Raw genomic sequence first — 26,518 nt, forward strand, 5'->3', positions numbered from 1 at the left:
GCTCCAGTAGATTTCCAGAGGACACTGGAAATTTGGTACTATTTTACACAAGCCGAGCAAAAGAAATGAAGTAGTCATCATCAATTAATAAAAATGTTAATTAATAAAAATGTTAATTAAAGGCATTTATTAACAGTTGCCTTTTTTTTGCTTGTAGATTTATTTCCTGTTGTTTTCGCACGGTAGCATGTAATTAGATTGTCAAAGCAGCTACATATTTGCACTTCATTTCTAGACAAAAGCAAAAATATATATATAGGGAAGCTTCTTTAATATATTATTAAAAAACCTTTAGAATGATCTTGAGCACATTTTCCACCAAATGCTTCCGATGCCAGAAGCAGTAAATTCTCTCAGTCAAAGATGAATCAAAAGAACACAGTATCTAAAACTACAAAACAAGCCCTTATTAATTTGACCCTCTCAAACTTACAGGTAGTCCCCAAAGGTGCTAAAACAGCAAGCATTAGAGGAAGCCAATAAGCCACACAAGAGGAATTGAACAGACAATGAGAAAAATTAAACAGACACAGATGACAGCGCTGAGAGCACTGAAAGATGACAATGACTTTACACATCTCAGACTGACAGATGTGTAACTTATTGCATATTGGGCAATAAGTATTAGCTATGTACTATGTACTTTTCTGAAGAAAATGGAGAGGAAAAAAACCCGCAAGCCCCAGTGCTTCATCATACATGTTGTGCCAGATTGTTTAATTTCTTCCATTTCATTATTTCTATTTAAAGAGAATAGTACTCTATTCAGGGGATGGTTTGTGAATTCCTGGTTAGGCGATGTTAAATAAACAGCATCTATTTTGATATAACTTTATCATTAGTACTGTGAAAGTGTCTATAGTACGAGCCTTGGAAAACTTCATTCCTCTTGGTTTTTCCTTAGTAAAGTAACAGGATCGAGGTGACTAATGACTTTAACTTGAAAGTAGCGATGACCTGAAGTTTCAACATATCACAGAAACCAAAAATACACAGCAGAAAGCAGACAGACCACAGTAGCAGCCATCCTCAGTTACACGAGTCAAAGAGAAATATTTTTATTTCCTTTGTAGACATTTGTGGTGAAAAAAGTCAACACCATCTGCATGGCTCTAATTCTAATGTAAAGTTATTCTACTTGGAACAAAGATAAACCACCAATGGGGAAAATATTTTTAAACAATTCTAAAATCAAAGCTAAAGACTTTCTCACAAGGAGAAAGCCTTCTATATGTACTCCTGAATCTACTCTTGCTTCCTCAGCAGAGAGAATTCTTTATATAGATGACTGAGGGTTCATTTTACACATCTTCTGGCCTACATTTATTCTTTTAGATAGCTAAGCTGTAATACTGCACACATCCCAACATTTTTTTTTAACCTTACATTAAGTACTTTGGTTGTGGAAGTATAGAAATGCCACTTCTAAAGATTACAGTTTTGAATCCAAAGTAATGCACTGAGTCTAACGAGAGTTTACCCTGACGAGTGCAACCTGACAGAATCAGAAGGGATCTCTTAAGAACAGTTAGTCCAAACCCTCTCCCTCAGGTGGGGTCAGCTACAGCAAAGTGCCCAGGGCTCCATCCGGCTGGGTTTTGGATAATTGCATGGATATTTACATCTCTCACATCTCTCCTGTCCTGGACTTAGAAATTTAACTGAGACAGCAGTTAACATCTGATTAGGTGTCACAGTTATCCACTAAAAGCAAACAAAAAGCAACACAAGAAAAACCCCTCCACTTTCAAACTGATTTACCTTACTAATTTACTCACTCTACAGTGCTCTGTTACTGCACTTGGACTAAAAGCACTGAGCTATTAAATTATTTGTATACCCAAACACGCATACTGGATTTTTCAGAAAGCCTATTTATGGGGCCTCATGTTCTTTGAACAGTCACATTCAGTTCTTGTGATTAATTTTGAAAATACTTAAATTTTAGGGATATTGGAGTGGCAAGCTTCTGGACAAACCATTAATCAGATGATTTTTTTTTTTTTTTTTTTTTTGCCGGGGGTCTGGTTTTTAAACTGTAAGGTCTGAATACTTCACACTCAAACTCAAAAAGTTGTCACTGAGTCATTGCCCAACACGGGACGTTTACGTAGTTTCCTGTTTAGCATGTATTATTTATTTCAAAGACTGTACATAATGCTCTCCCGTCTTTTTAAAATATTTAGGAAGACACAAATGAAGTGTACTGTTTGTGCAGGGTATTACTAAAACTGTAAAAATGGATATAATGACATCCCCTTCCCACAGCAGGAAAGCCTCGTTACTCAGTACTAATGAATTATACACCCCAGTTGTATAAAAACCTCCTGCCTACCTTGTCTGGTATATTCATCTGCTTCTCTGTGGACCAAGTCTTTTACCCGGTTTCCATACAGCAACCTAGAGGAATCATGATCAAAAGCCTTCAGGGTTTCACTGGAGCTGTAGGACTTCTGCGTAGGCACTCTGCACTCCTCATTTTCTGCAGAAGAATTTGTGTAGCGCCGCTCCTTGTCCCGCCTGCTCTTTGTCAGGGAGCAATAAGGCCGACGTTCTTTCACATCCATACTTCATTCCTTCTGTGTGCACATCAGCCCGGCCTGTTTGGAATTCTTATCTACATTCAGCTCACATCTACCTAAAACACAATTAGAGAGACAACAGACGATGTGTTACAACATTCTCTAATTGCTGTGATTACTTTTTTAACTACCTGGTGTGAGATCAGAGAAAGGTCTGATCAACCATGGGCAAAATGCAGTCCCGTTGTGTGTGCAAGCAAGACTTCTGATAATTTCAGGTACAAGCTATCCCGAGGAGAAAACAGCTAATTCCTGTTAACAACAATGCCAGTCACAACAATCGTCTATTTATACAGCAGATTAGAATACTAAAACCAGACTGAAAACTAAGGGAGAAAACCCTCTCAGCTTTTCAGCTTAAGGAACATGTTATTCACTTAAAGTCTATCTGCAAATACATCAGTTTGGCTTTTCCTGAGAAAGGCGTGTGCCTAAAGAGAAAGGCATATGCTTTTTCCACTTGCTTGTCAGAAACTTATCGTTTTAATGTCTATTTCTGAGATACAGACTACTACAATGCTTACTGTCAATTCTATTCTTACAAAATTGTTCTCACCAGGAGCATACACATAATTTCACAGCAAGCTACAAAAACATCATAGGCCATACATAGGAAGGCTTCTCTCGGGTAGTCTGTTTGATAAAGCTGCTGCTGGGAAGCAAGGAAATATTTCATTTGGAAATGACATTCAGGAGTAATTTTTCCTTCCATCATGTTGTTGAGAAACATTACAGTAAGAAACTTAGTTCTATTCATTTTTCTTTAATGGTTCATTCCAGTTAGTTTTCAAAACAAGGTCTTCCTGTTTCATCTCATGGACCCAACACAGTTAACAGAAATACCTTCACTTCCGGCAGAGTAAAAAAAATTGCATTCTCCATAGAAAGAAAAACTTCCAAAGTTTGGAAATTCTGTTGTTATTTTTAAAGACAAGATCTAGATTAAAATCAAGAACATAACTTAGATATTTGACTGTCCAACTAATGATGCTTTGATATTTCTTGTTCAACATCTTACACGTTGAGACTCTCTGCTCTGCCTCAAGAACATTTTCCTTGGTGCTTCTCTCAATTTAACGAACTTAACACAAATGATTATTTTGTGGAGCATTATCAGTCAAGTCAAGCGATGCAGAATTTGTAGAGCCACAGAATCACCACGGCTAGAGATCATCTGGTCCAATCATCCACCTACCATCCCCGCTAAACCGTGTCCCTCAGTACAACATCTAAACATTTCTTGAAAAAGTCCAAGGACAGTGACACCACCACCCCCCTGGGCAGCCCATTCCAGCGCCTGGTCACTCTTTCAGAAAAGTAACTTTTCCTCACATCTAACCTGAACCTGCACTGGTGCAACCTGAGGCTGTTCCCTCTAGAAATGAGGTCATTCTCTCTAATTCAGATGACATTTTGCAGCACATATCACAAAGTAACATCCAATTCTATCGGCAGCCTGTTAAGCAAAAACAAGGCTGCTTTAGAACTCTTAACCTACTTCATTTTTAACATTTAACAACAAACTAATTAGTTGTCACCCATGAAACGATTTCTAGTGAGTATGTAATTTAACACCAAACTGTAATTCAAGTTATTGAATGGCAAGTCTTTTATCATCCTATTTGTCTTGAGATTCTCTGAAAAGCTCTCACGTTTCTTGACCTGTCTGAATCTCACTTTATACTAGAAGACAAAGCTGCAAAATCTTCAATTTGAGCAAATTCTCTTCTATATTAATTACATTTTCAAACACTCAAGTCATAAAAGAAATTGAAATATCTGTACGTGGGCAATAAAACTGAGATAGAATAATAATTTACTCACTTTATGACTATTTAGATATCTGCATGTCTATGTAGCATATCTTTTTATTTGATATAAAACACTCAGACTTTAAAATATTTGATTGACTAATGAATGCAAGTTCTTTCCACATGAAAATAATTTTCTAAGCACTTCGTGAACTCGTTGCTTTATTACTAAAATGTAATGCTTTTAAAAATCATGATTAACGGGTACATGCAGGTATTCTCCTGGAGCATAAAGATTGCATGTGGAAGCCCATCTCCCCCTTCATCTGTGCATTTCAAAACTGTAAAGGGACACTAATTCCTAATGTCTCTAAATTGTGTGATGGGAAAACTGACATGTGCTATTCATCAAAGTTTAAATACTTTTGATTTTTTCAAGTTTCTGGGATTACGTAGCTCCTTCCTAATATTAAAAAAAAAAAAAACACACTCTTTGCAGGATACTTTGTTAGTATAGCAAGCTAAAATCCTTAAAGATTTAATCTATGCTGTAGCATGAGGAGCACTACTGATCTGCTTCCGACAGAAGTCAATGAATTCAATAAAACATCAAAAGGCAGTTTGCTGAGTTATCTATTGCGTTCTTTGCCTAGAGAGGCAAAGGTTACAAAAAATACAAGCTGCTTAACAGCATCAGATTATTGAGATACTGACAGTGATTACACTGCCATGATAAACAATGAGGGCCAATACATTTTTTGTGGGCATTTTGAAAAAAAAACAACAAACCAAACCAAAACATATTTAAGAGCTTGATCTTTTCAAATCCAGCATTATATGAAACATCTCTTTACCTTCAGCTGCCCTTAGCTTCTCAGAATTTATTAGTGTCTCCCTGCAAGTTTTAGGAAAGATTTAACAGAATTAGGCTCACACATTTAAATTCTTTTAATTTGTGAATTAATATAAATATCAGAAGTAAGAAGCCAGAATAAGACTATCTTAAAGATCTGTCTACAAGTAAATGTCCCGCACCATGAGCAAAACACGAACAAAAAGAGGGAACACAAGTGTATTTGCAGAACACAGAAATATATCAGCGTTAACAATTATTTATTGGACTGGCAATGACAAGTCAAACACAGGGATAAGCGCAGATAGCTTCACACGATCTGAGCTTTAACTCTTCAGTGAAGCAACCCAGCACAGCACAAGGTCTCAGCACCATGCAGGACTTATTTGTCCCACTGAGAATCTTATTGCACACTTCCAATTTTTAAAGACATCTTTCTTTCCCCATAAATTTGATGAACATTTTCAATTAATGATAAAAGTAATTCAAATACCCTGCAAGTTACTGCACCTGCTCAGCCTCTTTATTATATCACTACAGTTGTAATAATAATAATAAAAAAATCACACTCCAATCTCCAGATTTAATGGAACCAACAGGTAGACAGATTTCAACAAATTTCATGTTTTCTTCTCCTCTGTTTTCAGTAACATAAAAGCTGCATCCTGTTGGGAGTTGCCCAAATGCACTGAGCAGCCTTCTTTCTCCTCTATGTCTTAGAAGAAGCTCGAAGGAAATATCGGTAATGAGTACAATACAAATGCAATGACTAATTTGACACATGAACAAGTTTGGTTGATATATATATATATTCTTTTACAAATCAGATTAAAATTTTAAACCAAATAAAATTAAATTTGTGACGTCACAAAAACACTTGCCTTTGTCCACATGTAATTTTTGCCCATATGTCAATATTTATGGTCCACAAAATAGGAATTTTCACAAAGTAGTATTTATCAAGCTAACAGCTAACTCACTCACTCACATGTGGATGTTAAAACAGCCATGCTAAATACTCTTATGTGTTGCATCACAATTTCCACTGAAGACAACTGAAAGATCACTGATCACAAAATGCTACTGTTCCAAGTGGTTGATGCTTTTCTGTGCACAAGACACCAGGGGTGCTCATCTGTGTCACTGCCTGCTGGACCCTCTGTGACTTTGTAAGGATTTGACAAGGGTTTGGACTCTGGTTGGGGTACATGAGTGAGCATGTCAGTGACCAGACCCGCAAGTCAGGTCTCCTTTACTGAACCCCATCCTACTGGTGTAGCCTCTGTTGCAGCCCCAGGCAGCTGCCAAATTATAAAAGCCATTCAAGAACTGAAATGACAGATGCCTGTTTTTTAATTAATAATTATTTCTTCTAGAATTCAGTTAGAAGGGAAACAGAACAACCAAAGAGGCATGTCTTACATGTGACTAGGTCATTGGGACCACAGAACTCCTTCCCTTCGGTAAATATTTACAGACAATTCTTAACTTCTAAGTCAGGTAAGGTAACTAACACAATTAAGTTGTGAGATGGTAGTTTTCTCTTTCACTTCAAGCATTGCAGACAGCTTGGGCATGCAAAGCCACACATGCTGCAGTGGGAGCTTCAGTGACCAAACGGAAGTCTCAGGTACAGACAAAGCTGATGCAAAAGCATTTTATTTAGAATTCTTCAAGATAGCTTTCAGATCCCCTTCATCACTGAAATGCAAAATAAAGCCACCACAGTGAAAAGAAACAATGGCATAACTTTTTACAAAAACAACAACACCACCACCAAATCACAAACAAGCATGCACCTCAACGTCGAAGCCCTACACAGCTATATAAGAAAAATACAGTAGGCATAAAATTTACTACATATTTTAATTGTCAAGACGTAAACGGGGATTTAAAGTCATGCTATGAAACATTATCTAAAACATCCAGCCAGAACTTCAACATGCCTGCAGGCTTTTTAAAGCAGTTATGGGAAATTATTGCATTTAATTCTGTAGCTTCAATGCCAAGCTCCCCAAAGGGTTGTTACAGTTTGGCAACAGGATGGCAGTTCTCCCAACACGCGCACCTCTCCCCGCCCAAGTGGCAGGGAATCTTTTTCCAGCACAGGAGCTGGTTAGAATCCTGAGGAAATGGACTGAGGAGCTTAAATAAAGCTCAGTGTTTTATGGCCTTTCATACCCAAAAGCTACGCAGACGCAAAATAATAAAAAGGTAAGAAAAAAGATGCTTGTTACCAAAACAAAGAAGTGATAGTCATACAGAAGATATGCTATTGCTGGTGTTGATTTATCAATCTGCTAAAGCATATATTATACTGCCTTTCAGTGCATATAGCCATTTTAGACAACTCAAAATGCACAAAGCAAAAATTGAGTTGGTTCTAAGAAAAAGAGGGTAATATTTTAATACATACAGTGCCAGAAGAGAACATTAAAAAAAAAAAAAAAAGAAAGAGGGTGAAACATGTAATTTCCTTGTTAGAGAAGAGTTGCAACGAGCACAAGATGTGGTTACAGTGCAGCCTGGCCCTCTCTGCTGGTCTCGCAGTCAGGAAGCGCTGCTGTAAGTGACAGGGCAGCAGGAGCAGGGCTGGGGAACGGACTGCAGCGTTCAGTGCGGTCTTCCCTCCAAAGACCCACAGCTAACAATTTAGGCATACCTAAGAATGACAGCATTCACGGCTGCACTCAGAAGCCTGCGCTATTACCGAATTACTATTATTTTTATTACCAATTACTATGATTATGAATTAGGGATCGTTGATCCTTCCGCATTCGGTTAACACGAGCCTGAACTCTGCTCGCTTCAGTCAGGAACAGATTTTCTCTCACAATACAGTACTGCAACGACACGACAGGAAAAGCATTGCAGCACTTCAGCGGGAAGAAGCAGGCTCTGAATTCTGCTCGAAATTAGAGGTTGCACAGATTGGTGTCAGGATGGCTTCTATTGTCAGCTCTGAAAAATGCTACAAGTAATGCCCAAGTAGTTCTACTGTATTATTTTAATTTAACCAGGATTTCCTTGTAACTGCAATTGTTTGTTGATGTAAATATTATGGTAATCACAATTTGCACTAGTTATAATACTTGCATGCCTTTTAACAGCAAAAAAAAAAACAAAAAAAAAACAAAGCAAATTCAGCAGGAAATGTATTGCATGAAGATTAAAGAGTGTACAAATATCAAGCAAATTAAGAAAGTCTCCTGTCCAGAAAAATACTCACAATTCACACAACTAATCACCCATAAAACCTATTACAAACAAACACTAAGAAAAACTCAAAAGGCATAAAAGAGTGATGAAATTTCCACTTCAATGGCTGATAAAGTGAGATATGTCAGAAATCAACTGAGCTGGAAAAATGACACTTTGAAGAGGTGCTTAGGATGATCTGTAGCCATGGTGTGCCATTAGTCAAACTGATGACTCTTAATACATGGATATTTCAGGTCATCATATCTAGAAACTCACTTCTTAATATTAAAAGTCTGTCTTCCAGCACAGAGACTGGAGCAGAAGCACCCAAAGCCAGGGGAGCTGGGAACAGAAGGGCTGCCAGCCAGAAGCTCACAGCCTGAAATCAGAAAAAGCCTCCCTAATTCATGAGCTAACCCTATGTTTTAAAAATTGATTACATATGGAACAGAAAAAAAATAAGGGGGGAGGAAGGAAAAAAAAGGATGACCAGTAAAAAATACTGCATATTCTGCATGCATTTTTCTGCATTAATCAGGGGACCCGAGCACTCATATCTGCAACACTAAGGGTTGTAATATTAATAAAAGTTATTTTCCAGAGACTATCTAAAAATCTGTTTTGTCAGAGACAGAATGAAAAACAAATAAACGCACTCTACATTCATCAGAAAGTTTGTTGCAATGAGAATTGAGAAAATTTGCAAAAAAGATACAGGGTGCTGGTCAGTCACAGAGGCTGACGTTTGTGAAAGTTTTGTGGCCAGTAGTTAAGGCCAAAAGACCTGAGGGAAAATAAAATAAGCAAATGAACACTTCATGTCACTCCTCATACCAAGGGAACATGGGCATTATTCGTCCAGATGCCATCTTCCTCTGAGGGAGCACAAGAAATACTAGGCGTGGTGCCATTTTCCTCAGAGGGAGTGAGGGCAGTCCTTCAGACGCCACCTTCCTCTGCCGACATGAGGACCATGCAATTGTGGCTGCAAAGGAGCAGCAGCTCCTTGTAATTTCTGGAAGCTCCCACAGCAGGGCTGGGAGCCTCCAGAAGGGAGAACTGAAAGCAGCCACATGCTGACCTACTCACACAAAGCCCCGTAGTTCGCATGGATTGGATCACTTCCTCTCTGGAGGGATTCAGAATTGGCTATCACCAGCAATTTCTGTACCTCTTCAGGAAGAATGGTTTGCAGGAATCTAGGAAGCCTAGAAAAAGCGGAAACCCTAAGAGGAAAACCTGAGCAGAGAAAAACAACAAACAAAACCTCAGAAGAGCAGAGCATCATGCCTGATTTACTTCAGAGCTAAGTAATAAACTTCTAAAGTCAGCACTGCATAATTCATTATTCAGCAACAATTAAAATGGCTTAAATACTTTCATCCACTCCTATAAACCTGAAATTCATGCCTATGACACCATCTCCTTCCCAACCCTCATTTTAGACACTATTTTTCCCCCTCTCTCCTCACGCAACCCATCTACATGGTCTCCTGATTTATGAAGATTTAATTCCTTCCTTATCAGTATCTCCCAAGTTTACTTCTGCACCTGCTCTGAACTCTCCCTTTTGTTCTGAGACAAAACCAAAGAAATCTAGGGATTTTTGAAACTAAAACAAGTCAGATGGAGAACCCACACATAACAAGCCCACATGTAACCCACCATGTAACAAACCCTGAGCATCAGCAAGGGTTCAACAGTCCCTGAGTCCCCACGCAGAGAACACGGTGCAATGTTTTCTTCATTCCTGCTCGCAGAACAGAACTATCTGTATGTCAAGCTTTTTCTGAACAAAATGTCCATCATTCAACTCCTCCATCTCATAACAGAGTAATTTCAAACAATTTGATGGACGTGAGGTTTTAAAAATAATACCTCTCTCACTACAAGGGAAATGAACCACACCACACGACACACAGTAGCTGGGGACACTCTCACAGATCTCAGCTGAAAACAGCCTTCTGAAGGTGCGTAAGTGTGAGGAGGACCCTGCAGTGAGGATGTCACTGGTTATAAACAGGAGAGGGAAGAAAGAAGGCAGAAGGGCAGGCGCTTAAGCTGTGTTACATGGGGCACAAGGCAGCACCAGCCTTGGTTTCCAAGTACAGCTCCTCATAACAAAAGTTGTTATCCCACATAAACAGAAAACATTCAGAGGAAAATTTCTTTTCTTAGTGATCAGATGGGTAACTGGATTTTCAGATGTGGTCCCAGTTTAATTACAATACTGTCTCTGTCCGGGAACTTGGAGACTTACTAACAAGTCATCTCAATACAGAATCACAGAATGGCCAGGGTTGGAAGGGACCTCAAGAATCATGAATCTCCAACCCCGCCCTGCCACACGCAGGGCCACCAACCTCCCCATTTAATACTAGACCAGGCAGCCCAGGGCCGCATCCAATCTGTCTTTGACACCTCTAGGGACGGGGCATCCACAGCCTCTCTGGGCAGCCTGTTCCAGCACCTCACCACTCTCTCTGTAAAGAACTTCCCCCTGACATCTAATCTAAATCTTTGCTCCCTCAACTTAAAACCATTTCCATTTCAGACTGACTAGAAAGGTGCAACATACATACTGCCTTTTTTTGTTTTTAATACTATATTTTAATAAAAAATACATATTTTTTTATTCAATTCTGAACAGCTCTGGCTTGTTCAAAATTACCCCTGCCCCTCTGACTTTCCCTTCCAAAACAGCAACAAATAAAAAAACAGATCAGTGCAAACAGTCATCCTAAAAATGATGAAAAAATTCTCCATAGTGTACAGTATTGATGGTGTTTCTCCTACTGTTACAACATCTATTCACCACTTCTAATGTAGAAGCGTGAAATTCCATTAGCTGATGCCCAGGTAGCATGAAATGTAGCAAAGCACTGTTTATCTTAAGTTTACATTAGCAGTCTCTACTCTGCATATACCTGTCTATATTAGCAGTCATGTCTCCCTCAATACTCCCTGGGTTCTCGTTTTCCTGTCTGCACAAGCTGCAGCATTTTCCCACACCCTCTGTCTCCTCTTTGGCACTATCCTACACCAATGTATAGTAAAGGGTGGAGGACGTCTGCTCTGCTTGATAACTTTCCTCTGTAATCCCTCTTCTAACTCCCTTTTAGAGCATCAGATTTTTAGCCTTACCTTAAAGGTCATACAAAAAAATATGTCCTCTCATTGCCCTTATTGGACTTCTAGTCCTAGGGTTTGCCTTCAATTTCAACAGAAAAAAGACTTTGACTAATTTATTTGGAGGGGCCAGTACAGAGAGGGAGGGATCGTCTCTCTCTACTCAGCCCTTATGAGGCCCCCATCTGGAGCACTGCGTTCAGGTCTGGGGCCTCCAGTACAGGAAGGATGTGGAGCTGTTGCAGCAGGTCCAGAGGAGGGTCACTAAGATGATCAGCGGGCTGGAGCACCTCTCCTATGAAGAAAAGTTGAAGGAACTGGGCTAGTTTAGCTTGGAGAACAGACAGCTCTGGGGAGACCTCATTATGGCCTTCCATTACCTTGAAGGGAGCATATAAACAGGAGAGGGCATCAACTTTTTACGTGGTCTAACAATGATAAGACAGGGGGTAATGGCTTTAAACTAAAGGAGAGGAAATTTAGGTTAGATGTTAGGCAGAAATTTTTTGCTTAGTGGGCGGTGAGGCCCTGGCACAGGCTGCCCAAAGAAACTATAGATGCCCCATCTCTAGAGGCATTCAAGTCCAGGTTGAGTGAGGCCCTGGGCAGCCTGAGCTGGTGGTTGGCAATGCCAAGCAGAGAGGCTGGAGCTCGATGATATTTAAAGTCCCTTCCAAACTACCATTCTATGATTCTATGATTAATGCAAACAAAGAAATACTATTTTAAAATATGCTCTTTGGTTAACTCTTTGAGACATAAAATTTGCAACCATACGTAGTCAAGGAACAACACTTCTCTTTGAATGTTTCCACAGAGCCTGCACCGGCACAGCCCTAGCTGACTGCCAACCAAGACCCTCTCTGGTAACTGTCTTCAAAGAACAAATGATTAACCTTTAATAACATACAGCATCCTTTGCAAAGCTCGAGAAGTCCTATGAAGAACCATATCCTACCGCCTTCCTCCTCCACCTGTGTTTGTCACCTGTAGGTACAGCCCCAGCTGTGCTCCCACACGCAGCATAATTCCTATGATGGGGAGGGATGCAGCAGAGCTGCTGCTAGCAGAGCCCGGCAACAGCAGCTGGTGCAGTGCACTTGGATCTGACAGCAACCAGTCTCAATCTGTAAAAAATACTTCACTGCCAGAAGTTCTTAGATTTGTAAAAGAAGCACCAGCTTCTATAGTAAGTATTGAGCAACTTCATGTTATGCTTTTACAGGGCAGGGATTCTGCTTCTTTAAATCCTTATTCCCACTTCAGATGATATGCTGAATTTCTCAGTACAGACATTGCTTACAGATAGTAACAATTCCATTCAATGACAGATCTCAAAGTGATCTTTAAAGGATGGACACTTCTACCTTATAAAGAAAAAAAAAAAAAGTAAGTCTCTTAATACAACAAATGGAAATTGGAAACGGACAAACAACTATAATCAAGTAATGAAAATATCTGATAACGATAAATGAAATTCCTTCTGATCTAATACAAGTTTTGTACAGAAATTCCACAGTTCAGTAACACCAGAACTAAAACTTTACACCTAACTGCATTTCAGATGCAAAGGACTCAAAGCCAGGAACACTGCAGGGTTCAGCTCACTTAACAGGACAGGAAAAGCAAAAGCAGAAAAAGGACCAAAGTCTTTCTCACAGTGGCAGTCAAGATACCTCACATAAGTGCACATGGACTGCTGGACAGATGAGCAGATATTTGAAACAGGATGAAAAATTAACTATTTGCATTTTATTATGGGACATACAGAGTGGAAATATCACTAATGTATTATTTTCCATTATTCGAATGGTCTCATAACTTATAATAAACTATTTGAGATTTTCTTAAATCTATAGGTAAGAAACATAAATTCCTCTCCAGCATAGGCTGTTTCAACACCAAATTTTTCTGAATTATCTTGATACTCAAGTTGTTTTTGTAAAGAAGAGGAAGATGCATTCAGTGAGGAATTGGAAGATTTCTTGATCTACAGAGTGGAACAGAGAGGCTCCTATCCATCCTAATATGGAGGACCCTACAGCTCAGTAGGAAGTCCAAGAAGTTCCTGCACCTGCATTAGCTACATTCAGAAGCACTTAAACTTTTTAAAAAATGGTGATCCTTCTCTTCTGTTTCTGGGAGGTAATCAAGGACTGAAGAAGTGCAAGAATCAGAAGGAGAAACAATCCAGCACCTGTATTGCACCTGATGGCACTGAAGTCTCATCTCTGTATTTGTACAGCTAAGGAGCATTCTTTCAAAACACAGAAAACTGAGAGATCCAGTCTGTACTGAAAAGTTTTTCCAGCGTAGTTGAATTTACTACAAGTCATAGCTTAAGCTAGCAAAATTTATTGTGCAGATGCAGCTATACTGACAGAAGAGTGCACTTTTAAAACCACTGATGCCACTGATGTAGATAAGCCCTGAGACTGGAGCCGGTCTGATGAATATCATAGGCTCTTAGTGCACGCAGGTGAAAGGATGAGACTACCCAGCATGGTGAATGAAGGGGATCACACCACTTCGCTATCATTTCCGGATGTACTTGCCTTCTTGAGATGCCCTTATTCAGCTGAGAACAACAATTGTGCTGCTTCACTCCTCCTTGACCCCCCAAGTTTACAGGTTGACTCAAAGCATTCTCATCAGCATTCATGAATATACTGCCTTAGTGTGCTGCAGGGAGCTGTAGGACAAGATCATGATAAAATACACGTGTGAGAGAATGAGAGGGAGTGAGAGTGAGTGTGCAAGTTAATTGGGGTTTACAAGATGCATGCATCCAGAAAGGAAAATATTTTTAAAGGACAGATATCAGTATTTAGGGAGCTTATTTTCAATACTGGGAGACGCCAGGAATAAAGGAAATCTTACTGCTCTGTCATGACAGATCTCCATATAAATGAATTTAAGAACCCTAAATCAAAGAATTTGCAAGTAGAGCAAAGGAGAAATTGCATTACTCACAAACACCAAGCACAGCTGGAACAGAGACAGACTTGTACAGAAAGTTCAGAACATAGTGAAGGAGAGTAGAGCAAAGTAGGTTAGGGAGCTCGGAATGGTGAGTAGCTCGAATATGTGAGGAGGCCACATAGCTCTGTGGCCCGATTTTGTAAGAAACATCAGATCTTCACTGATGTGCAGAGCTAAACTCCCTAAAGCTTAAAAGATTAATTAAACATTACAGAGAGAGTGAAATACGTGTGTATGCATAGAAATATATATATATAAATGTTTTATATACTTGTATGCATATATGTATACAAATAAAAAAAAAACTATGAAGGACATGCTGTGATGAAAGCATTATTGGGGGTTGTGAATGAGATAAGCATAGCCGTTGTCTTTCTTGAAGCTAAAATACTCAAAAATAACCACTGTATAGCTAACCTAAGACATCCAAGTTTGAGAAGGATGTGTCTGTGATTCTCCTCCCTCATCCCTCCAACAACAGCATATTCCAAAAATACTTTAATGCTGATCATTTGCCTCTTCACAATAATAAGTTCTTTATGGTATAAAAAATGACAAAAACAAAATAACCTGGGAGTACTGGAAGAAGAGGCAAGGATAGGTATGTTCTAATAATTACATAATTCAGTTTTCAAACAGTCTCTCCCTTGTCCTGAAAAATATAGGGAAATTGCCCCCATCCAAATAAACTCTGGGGGAAACTTTAAGTTTAGGTGACAAAGCAAATATTTAAATGTGCAAAGTGCCATTGTAGAGACCAATTCTATATCGATTTTACACTTGGAAGCCAGAAAAATATAAAACCAATTGCCTCCAATTTTGTTCTATTTGTTCCATCAAAATTTATTATGCAAATGAAAACAGCCTCACTAATTATAGCAAAATATTGCTAGTTGTATTCTTCCATATCCATTAAACAGGGCTATGCTCCAGAATGCGTGAAGGAGAAATCAGTAGCTCTCAGCAAAATAATCAGATTTATCAGGAGCTGCTGCCTATCAGCAGGTCCACAACATTACTAAGAGGCTGCATCTTCTACATCCCATTTAAGGATTTAGTTACTGTTCAAAGCAGCAAGGCAACAACAAAAAAAAAGCTACTGGCTGGTTCATGGACTAATGCAAAGGGCACTGGCTGTATTATAGTCATTCAGTAGCAGGTACAGTAAGGAGCTAACAAAGTAGTATCTTGCCTATCTACATCAGTCCTAAAAAGCTTGGTCATACTAGTGTGCATGCTTAGGACACTATGTAATATCATTTTCAGACTCAGTTTCTGAAAATCTTGTCCATAAAGTCATAAAGCAGGGTGGCTTTGTCAAATGAAATACACTTCTGATTCACAAACTACAGTTTGGAAGAATCCCAAGAGCAAGAAGGAAAGAATCCTCACAATGAACACTAGGCTCCCCACAGTGAAGGGCAGAGAAAGATGGTGGCTTCCTGTCAATACATACCCACCCATTTTACTGCCAGCCTTATAACCTAGAAGAACTCCAGATTCACAGAATTATATGGGCCGTTTAATAATAATAAATGTATTATTAAAGAGGCTACATTACTATGAGCTATTAAACTACTAATACGCTAAGTGAACAAGCAGCAAATTCTTATTTCCTTACTAACAGCATGCAACCTTTTACTTCAACAAGACTCAGAGTGCAACAAAAATGTGTGTCTTCTCATTGCAAGCAATAACTCTTAAACAGAAAGCTCCAAAAGCTTTGGAAGATTTAAAAAAAACTTGAGCTCCTTACAACAGCAAATATTAGCTCTCTTACCACTTTCCACTACTTTTCCCTCACTCTCCCTCCACACGCAAAATTTTCAGTAGTGTGTATGAGGGAGCAATGAAAAGAATGGTTGCTGCCAAACAAGCTCTCATTCGACCAGCAGTGCCTGACAAGCAAACAGCCTTTGTCCCAGGACACTACTCATGACATTCATGGAAGACCACAGGGTAATTATTACACTATGCATACAAGCGATCACTTTCCAAATTCTTAATAAACAACAGTAGCTTTTAAAACAAAAAAATGAATAAACTTTAGAAAATATAGCATTATATTTGATCTATTGAAATGAAAGCATTTTAAATACTACTGTTAAAAACTAGCTTCTTCAGGGAAATAGAAACAGTACGTATTGAAGTAGACAAATGACTAAATAGCAAATATTTTATGTTCTACCGCATATCACTTACAATCAAAAGTCATAGTGCCTGTCTTTGTTTGAAGAACATTTAATTACTATGGGAATCCATTTATTTGTTTTGATGGACAGATGATTTACATATGTAGTAATTATATTATATGGCTTTAAAAAATCTGCTTTATTACTAACATCATAACTGATTTTAGGAGACTACATGCTGAAACAGCAAACCCTTCTTAAAGAGCATTTTTGTTGCATTACTGCGGAAGACCTGTGATAATATTAAGCCTTTATTACAACACATTCTTACATAAGTAGGAAGAAAATATTCCTCCTCTATACTTTGGAATAAACAGCTCTCACCCCCACAGACCTTGAATACTCAAATTTCCAGAGAAAGTTTTGGTAAATGAATCCTTTGATGAGCTTCATAATCAGGCATTTTAACTACAAAAAAACACTCCCATAAACCTCTTCCTATGACCTGCTGTTGCGACTGTCGCTGGTGATCATAAGCTTTCAGTACTGTGAATAATTCAGAATCTCATCTGTTCCTTTAAGCGTAAAGACAATGTTGAGAGAAAAAGGTCACTTTTTCCCCCTCCAACCACTGACTTTTCCAACCCAGCACTGGTCCAATCGCATGATACACCTCGTGTTTGACATGCTCCCCTGAAAGCTCCTTAGCAGCAGTTCGTCTGTTTAGCTTAGAGTACAAAAATAACGGGGCACAGCGGAGTGACAAGTTTCAGTAGTTATACACACAGTGCCAGCACTCATGTTTTCATGAGCTGTTTCTCTGATGCTTGATATTAAAAAAGCCTATGTTTAATCATAATATAGACATATGTCAACTCCTGCATTGTAGCCAGGCAATCTGGCACTGATGCATGGGAATAACGTTATTCGGAAAATACTCATGAAAAATAAAACCGAGCAGCACGATCACCTGGTTTTCGAAGACTAACACTTGAGAATATTCTCCTTAAGCCTGAGAAGGCTGTAATTTCACTGCCGTTTCCTCTTTAATCTTACAATTTAAAAGTACAGTGGAAAGCTGTCAGGATACTGTATATACACAACATGCACATATTACAAGCAGTTTTACTTGAAAATGGTATTTATCAGAGATCAAAACAGATTTATATAACATTATTTATTACAGGGATTAATTACCATTTATTTCAATCATCTTTTTTCTTTCATTTACATTATAAACCTTTTTATAAGCCAATGAAGCTTATTTTAAACAAGGTCCTGCCTTAGAATTAATACCTCATTTTCTAAATAAAGATGACTAGTTAAAAGTTTTTGAGTTAATATCTGGAATTTTAGCAAACATGCATCCAACCAAAGGCTCCTCTACTGGAACCATAAGTTCGTGTCTAAACATGCAAGATACTAGACTGTTCTTCTATATTAAAAAAAAAAAAATCTGCCAGATAATATAGCAGAGAGTAGCATTGAAGGTTTTTGTTTCCTTGGTGGTTTTACAACCTATCCATGATTGTTATTAGTGAAAAAAAGTACTTAATTATTTTCTTCCTCTAGCTGAAATCAACTTGATGGTCAAGGCAGATGACCAACTAAGGGAAAATAAAAGATTATGATGCTTCTCTCTCTCTCTCTCTCTCTCTCTCTCCCATGTTTAAGATCTAATAGGTTTTTATTTGTTACTTGACATATTTCCCCCATTTCCTTCCTTCTCTACAAATAATTCCACATATATCACAAAATGTCAAGTTTGCTGCTGAAGGACTTTTCAATGTCTTCATTATTGAGATCAATGAACTCCTCTCTCAAACTTCTATCCTGGGAGGGTAACCTTTCTCCAAAATGTCCTTCACTCAGAACCACCCACACTCCCAAACACGGCTAAACATGAATGATTTCGTAACAATAAAAAGGGCCAGTGTGCATTTACTCATCTGGTATATATTTAGTTTTAATATTTTATTGACAGAAAGCATTAGAAATAAGTATTTCTTATTCTGAGAACAGGTCAAAGCCTCTGCTTCTCATTTAAAAGCTCCCTAAACATCTCAATTCCATACAGAATGTCAGAAGCACACTACACAAAGCATCATGAAAGGTCATAAAATTCCCACTTCTCAAATATTGCTTGTCTGCAGTCTCCCATTATAAACATTTTACAGCCTGTGTAAAACTGAGTAATCTAGACAGTCACCGTGCCTTCCAAGTCCTTGATCATTTAGTAACACCATCTCTATATCACTAAAAAACCACCAACAATAATATCACGTGCAGCTCTAGATTCTTCAAGTCCTAAAAAAAATCTAAGAAACTCATAGGCTCTACGATAACAAGATATTTTGGGGTGCTTGCTAAAAGGAGTAATTTCAGCATTTGTTTTTATGACAGAATTTACATATCCTGGAGATATTCTTAATGATACAGCAACTTTTACAAACTTAGGGAAGGAATGTTTTTTTTTGTATCCTTCGGGCAACTAGGCTGCCTGTAGATACAAGAGAGAGAGAACACACAGAACACTTCAAATGAGCAATTGTTCAGTTACCCTCTTAGCAATTAAGAAAGCAGTCACTTCACTTGCAGATGGGAATAACATGAGCTGCAGTCTCCAAACGACAGCTGAAGGTTCTGCTTAGCCACAAGATCTGTGCAAGCACCAGAGTCACAAGCCAGTTCGCCTCTCCATGAGGAAACACCTCCTCAAAGGCCATGAGGGAACAGCACAGCTAGCATATGGGAGATGTACCCAGAATTGATATTATTCATATTATGAATCGGGGTTTTATTGCAGTTGAGGGATTTTTCAGGTTTTTTTTTTTTTTTTTTAACAAATGAGAAAAAAGGAAAGGAATAAGGTAAGCTCAATACAGACTATGTTCAACAGAAAAATACACCAGCTCCCATTTAAATCAATACTTCTAACTAAAAAGACGTAAGTAATTAACTGCTTAATCCCAGTATTTTGTATACCATAGTACCCAGTATTTTGTAAACCATAACAAGCAGTTTATAGCATTGTGCTCTGTATGATTTTTCATTATTTTATTTGTTGGAAGAGAGCCAAGGTTTGGTTTTCTCCCTTTTCTAACAGTGGAGCACGGATGGAAACTGGGTATCAGAGCAGAAAAAATTACCTTCAAGAACTCTGTCCTTCTTAACCAGCAGGTTTTACAGCACCCTAACTGATACTGCACAGCTCAGAGCCCTGCCTGCCTGGACTGCTGCTATTAACACTAATAAGCTGTGCCCAGAAGTATGACATTTTTTGGTGGACTTGGCTACCACCAAATCTTTATGACAACACTGGCAAAGGAAGGCATGCAAAAATGAAGACAAAAAAAAATATATCAGTTGGTCTAATGACTGCTACCTACAATTTATTTATTGTATAATATGAACCACAGGCCAGTGAGCAACAATACAAATTATTGGAAGAAAAAATTCAACTAAACACTTTTAAAGATGTTAGAATACACACATAATAAACACTAACATAAGACTTTACCAATTTTTTTTTATTATAGTTTTTCACTTCTTAATTACTGCTGTTTGAAATAAGTATCTAGGAAATATGCACAACTTTAGCAGTATCAAATCAAATGAAGCACCTCAGTTTTGACACTGATAAATGATGGAAAAATAGCCACTAGAGTCTTGTATCTGCTGTTTTTCTTAAGTTGTTGAGTGAATGCGCTGTCAATATGAAATCTTAAAAAGTGTTTGTATTTAAGTTGTCATTTGGCAGATTCCTGCTGTTCTCTCCTAGTACATTCACACTTGTGTGAACAATAATGTGCTGAAAAATGGAGGAATTTCAACAAATTAACTGCTTGTCTCTTTTTTACTAAGATCATTAAACTTTATTGGTAGCAGTAAAAAATAAAAATAAAAAAAAAAAATCATTCAGCAATTTTCATCAGAAGGAAGAAGAAAAAAGAGGGCACTGTGGCCTGGGCTCAGAGGAAAACCAGCATTACAGTAAAAATGGTAACAAATGGATTTTTGGAATGTGTAAACAACCATATGCTGTGATCCTGCAACCACCTGCATATATGCTTAATCTTAGTATAGTGCAAAGGGTGATGTTTGGATCAAAGTCACACAGAAATTTCCAGGTCAATCTGTCTTTCTTGCTGAATGATTTACATTCTAGCCTCCCTATTTTAAATAAGCTTTGACAATTTACCTTCATGGAGCTAGTCAGAATCTCAGGATTCGTAGTGAGTAGGAAAGAAAAATCACTATTTGTAGCATAATATATGGAAACTATCTTTAATTAGTGTATTTTTTTTCTTTCATGGCTATTTAATTGCCTCCATAACCATTCATAATCCACATGCAGCTGCACATCATATATTCAAAACAATTCTTGAACAGCATCATATGAAAATGTCCAAAGCACCTAAATCAAAGCCCTTAATATTTTCATATCTAGCTGCTCAAGTTCATGTGGTGCCTCTCAGGAGTTTCCCAAATACACTTGCACACAACAAAGTAAATCTAACAGACAATGCAGATTATGATTTATGACAAATTTTACCTTTAAAAAAATTATAATACAAACAACTACATAAAGAAAGCCTAATAGCTGGCTTAGTTAATGTAAAAAATACATGGCAATGAAGCTCAACTGGAGCATAAGGCTCTGAAACCCACATTAGAAAGTCATACAGAAAATAATCACAAATCATAATCTCCAGTGAAAAATTCACCACATAAACTATGGCTAGAAGCACACTCTTGGGACGCTTAAGCTATATAAATATATAAAAATCTACCTTCGCGTGCCAAAGTAAGCCTTTCTCTCCAGTATTTGGGATCTTTATCAATTTGAGTACTTTCTTCACTGATTTTTCTCCTATCTGAAACCTGCAGAAGTCACTGGAGAAAGTAGAGGGTTTGCCTTTCTGTCTTCATTGCAAGCCAAGGTGTGCAGGAAGACCCAGACAGCAAGGGGGCTATGAGCGCGCGGGTCTTCTCACACCATGTCTGTCCTCTTTTGCTGCTAGTGATGTGCTCAGAGCTGTCACTGAACTCAGCTAGGGTGACCACAAGAATTCCAAGCTTACATTACAGACTGAACATAATGGTCCCAGGGTTTTACAGAGTTAGCTAATGAGAAGGCAGAGCATTCTTGCATCTCTGAACATCTGCGAGACAAATTGCACAGCCTAAGATACATCTGAATGAGCCCATTTTGATCATAATCTGGAAAGAGTAGCCCCCACGATTAGCTAATGTGTGTCAGACTGAGGGAAAAGTTTGACTGGTTTTTAGCAGCCCCTTGAGGATCAGGCCAGCCAAGGCCCAAAGAACACTACACAGTCAGAAATACGTATAGCTTGCCCTCTTCGTTAAAAATGTGTTGCTGCTGTGATCAACAAGACAGCTGATGCTCACGTGAACTTCCAAGGGAAGAGAAATGCCTCAGAGAAATACCCTTTCTCCCCATACACAGAGGTATCTTATAAAAGAGGACCACAAACAGTAGTGAAATAACTGCAAGAGGCCATGTAGTTTTTGTCATTCCACATTTTACAGATACTATCTTCTAACCACTCCAAACTGAAAAATAATTAAGTACAAACACAGAGGCCAACCAATGGCCAAGTCAGAACTCCTCTTGTTTTTTCACTGTCCTACTGACATGATGTGTGAGAAGTGCCCTGGAAATGTCCATTACACAACTATGTCATGAATGAGAAGTTCAGCCCTTCAGTCTCAAAGTAGCTCTGCAGCTTTTTGTACTGACTCATAACAATCACATTAAGTTTTTAGAGAATGAAAGAAGCTGCTGGGAGACGTTACAGGCACCTTTTCTCTATCTCTCCTCACACATTCTCACAGATGTGTGCATGCTCCACTCATATAGTTGACAATATTCAAGTGTTTGTATAATTTCTCATTTCTAGATGTTCTAAACTGCTAGATTATTTTATAAAATCTCTTTTAAGAAATAAGAATGTAAGGATAAAGGAGACACTTATTAAAGCTCCTTGCAAAGGCTCCTAAAGATTTAATTTAAGGAGTGAATGTTTTCTTTATGGAGAACAGTACCACAGAGGTATCCTAAAAAACTGTGAGGTGAGATGAGTAACAAGGCAAAAAAATTAACTGGGTCTGTAGACATGACTACTTACCATCTCTCTCATGACTCTTGAAAGGTACAGAGTATGGATGTGACTGGATGTACATAACAAAGATTGAGATTAAATACTATAGTAACACTATGAATAGGGGTTAGAAAGGATTTGTTTTGGTTGTTAAAGTCAGGGAAAAAAAGCAGTTAATAATTGGAAAAAACAAAGTAATTTCCAGGTAAGTGAAGAACTTATCACATATAGGGACTGCTCTGTTTACTGTGAAAAGCACACATACTTTAAATAAATAACATCTATATTCATCTACAAAATACTTCCATCTCCACATAAAATATTCAGGTTCTAACAACACTGCAATAACTGACTGATTCTTCTACTCTAATTAGGCTGTTTTTTGTTCAAATCCTGCATGCTTAAATAATACGCTCACAACAGCTGTCCTAAAGAAATCCCTTCCATATTATACCTGTTCATTTATGTGCAACTTCCAGAAAGTAGAGAATTTTACAAGGAATGTATTGATTCCAAGGTAGTAAGGGATGGTAGCTGTATGACCTCCACAGTTTTTCTTCCAAGAAAGGATCAAATGATAAACTAGTGCTGTGATTTGTAAAGGTCACAGGCTGGCAGATCAAATCAATCTTAATTTTGAGAATGGTGTACGAATAAAACAATTTTTATGAGCTAGATCGTATGGATGCACAGTGTTAAAGAAATAATCATAACCGAAGCTTCAATTAAGATGTTTTGATGAATTCATTATTAATTTCCATATGTAAGGCAGAAAAAAAAAAAAAAGACAATTGTTGAGAACTGTCTATTTGCAGCAACATTAACTTTCTGCTTGGATGCTTTCTTTGTCTCCTCATCAGTCCTGGATGCAATTCCCCCCATCTCCCCATGTTGTATTATTTTTACTACTAATAGAGAAATTGCATGTATTACCTTAAACACACAATCAAAAAAAAAAAAAAAAAAAAAAAAAAAACAAAAAAACAACTTGCATTTGGATTTGATTTATTTAATAATATCTGTGGAGTACATTTTGAACTTGAGGAACACCTTTTCAAACTAAGTCTGTGACCTTACAAGAGAAATTTATCACAAGATCACGAAGGACAGAGCCATGGTCTATCTCATTATGTCTGCCAAATATATTTCAAACTGAAATGTGAGAGAAATGGACAAACAAAAGACTATGGCTTAAGAAAAATACATGACTTCTGTTCCTCTGCAAAGGAAGTCATTCTTTGATCTCAAGAGCTAAGTTAAATTTTGCCAATTTGAAAATGCCAGTTCTAGTTCCTTCATTGAGCAAATTCTCAGAACAAGGCACACACAAAGCAACGCTCTCTCAAGAGAGATCTACTGTGCATGAACAATCAAACAAAATGTTACAGCATTTTTTTAGGCAAACAAAACACCAGCAGGCTAGGAGACAGATGCCATAAATAAGATTTCCCAAGTTTATGGATTGCTACATTAGATTGTTAAAATGTTTTCTGATTTTTCTGTTCCTTATTAGTAAGTAAGTTTACCTCACTTGAAATATTCTCTACATTAATATTTTGTATGAAGCTAACTAAAGAGTCTGCCTCTCCCTGCTGAATGGAGGCTTCCAACTAGTATGGTGACAAGTATAGAGAAAAGCAAAAATGACTACTGATGACATACGAAAAGCTAGGGAAATATTTATCATCTATTTCCTTTTATTACAGTGTTGTGTTTTTCCAGAAAAAAAAATAATGCAAGAATTAAAAGAAATTATCTCCTCACTAATGCAAAATATTTGATAGTCGTTGATCTTGCCCATGAGAAGGCTTGAGAAACACCTCTTTCACTGAAGACTCAAAATGCTGGGATTATTGCGACTCTCTTCTAACACCTTCCTGTTCTGGCTGGAGAGGTCTCATCCTCCCTCACTACAGACCCCAGATGTGGATGTTCCCCCCCTGACTTCTGCCAATGCTGTCACAACCATTTAGCACTTAGGGCTCTGTGCACGTGAAGGACACTGACATGCCTTCAGCTAACAGGACTGCAAGTAACAGCTGCCAAACCCTGAGCTTTTCAAAGCACAGCTGCTGACACTTCCACAGCGAGACCATCCACTAGACCATCTTCTAGTAGACAGGCACACATACAATGTACACAGCTACTTGTCTTAGGAAAATCTCTCTCACACATAGTAGAAAGTGTAGGACAACAACAGCAGCTACTCTAGAGCTGAGAAGACTGCTTACATGTTTGGTGACAAAGCACTGGCAAGTGTCAAAGGTTAGTGCTGGCAGCTTCGCCATCTGCCAGCCAGGAGCTGGGTGAAGCCGCTTCCAGGACAGAGGAGCTGAGTAAGAGCTACACAAACAGCCAGGGCTGCTGAGCATGCAACACTGCATCTGAAGTGTCACAACAAGGAGGAGCTACCTTAATGTATAATATGCGCTTCTTTGATTGTCAGAGCAACTATCTTTGAGAAAGCACAAGAACCAGGAATGAGGAGAGAGAGACTGTCTTGTTTTTTTTTTTCCTCATGCTACCAGTATCTGGTTCAGCCCGCCTCTGCAACAGACCGACAATATTTTTATGAGCAAAATCCTTTCCTGCTACTGAAAAGCATCAACACTGCTACCAACAAGACGACTGGCTGTTCCCATCAAAAACAAATGCATTTAAGAATACCAGTGAGCTGTTGTGCAGGTACAGTCACACTGCCAATGAGAAGCAAGTCCTTTCCTTAAGGCATTGCAGGTGCATTCACTTTCCTTCTAATAGAAATGGATCAGCATGCTTGAGCTGCCAGTTTCTCATGGAAAAGCTCTATGCTTCTGAGTGCTAATGGCCAAAGCGTGTCTGCCTTCTCACATCAAACATGGAGGGAGAATGACACAGGCAAATGAAAATAGCTCTGCACATCTTAAAATTCCAAATTGACTGGGATGCATCAAATTTGAAATACAATTTTCATTTAAACTGTAGTTTTGAAATGACTCTAGAAGTGACAGCAAACTACAAATATCCATTCTAAAACCAAACATTCAATATCATACTTCATGAGATCAAGATGCTCTGCTTTCACTCACCACCACCAGCAGTGGTGGGCAGTAGAGACACGTATATGGCAGCTAAAGCATTGCAGAGCTCAAGTGTCCAGTGTTGCTTTTAAAGAAAAAGCTCAAAAGACTGCAATATTAACTGCAAATACAGAACCACCCCTTCTGCTATAATCAATGTTCTGGAGATGACACCTTGCCTGATATTTCCCAGGTTTCCCTAAAGCCTTCCTCAGGCTTCAACAGATAACCAATATGCACCGTAAACCAACCTGAAACAAATGTGGTATTGAACAATGTGAAGCATCACCACCATTACCTCCAGTATGTGAAATGCACATCCAGCTGCAACAATTTTAAACCGCTTTTGCAGCTGTGTCAATATATGTGAACTAAAATTCCTGATAACAATAAGGAATCATCTTAGCCATAAATTTAACTTAACATTTTATTTGTACAAGAAGTCACTATTTTAATTCATTTACCAAAATTAATTCAATTTCACAAAAACAGTAACTGCAAGTCTACAGTGACAGAGGCATCACAAATTAATACTCAAATTATGGCTCACATTTTTGATTTCCCACTACTGCTCTAAAAGTTACTCTTAAGGGTGCCTTATTACTCTGAGTCTTGCCTTCTAAGTGTTAAATAAAATCTTGGGATAGCATCAAAGAATATCTGCTATAGATACTTGAACTTTTTTTTCTGTTTAAAACAAG

General features: G+C 38.2%; 1 protein-coding gene across 5 annotated transcripts in view; it reads right to left on the reverse strand.

The window, feature by feature from the left end:
* The window catches only part of TENM3 (teneurin transmembrane protein 3), a 583,022-nt gene that overhangs the window by 306,512 nt on the left and 249,992 nt on the right, over positions 1-26,518 (reverse strand). For all 5 annotated transcript variants that reach the window (XM_090138907.1, XM_090138906.1, XM_090138905.1 and 2 more), the window contains exon 4: positions 2,336-2,638. In XM_090138907.1, the coding sequence (XP_089995033.1) occupies positions 2,336-2,567 (232 nt within the window). In that variant the 5' untranslated portion in view covers positions 2,568-2,638. The remainder of the gene's footprint in view (positions 1-2,335; positions 2,639-26,518) is intronic.

This window comes from Phasianus colchicus, chromosome 4 (assembly GCF_987193195.1).
Source record: "Phasianus colchicus chromosome 4, bPhaCol1.hap1.1, whole genome shotgun sequence".
Classification (NCBI taxonomy): Eukaryota; Metazoa; Chordata; class Aves; order Galliformes; family Phasianidae; genus Phasianus; species Phasianus colchicus.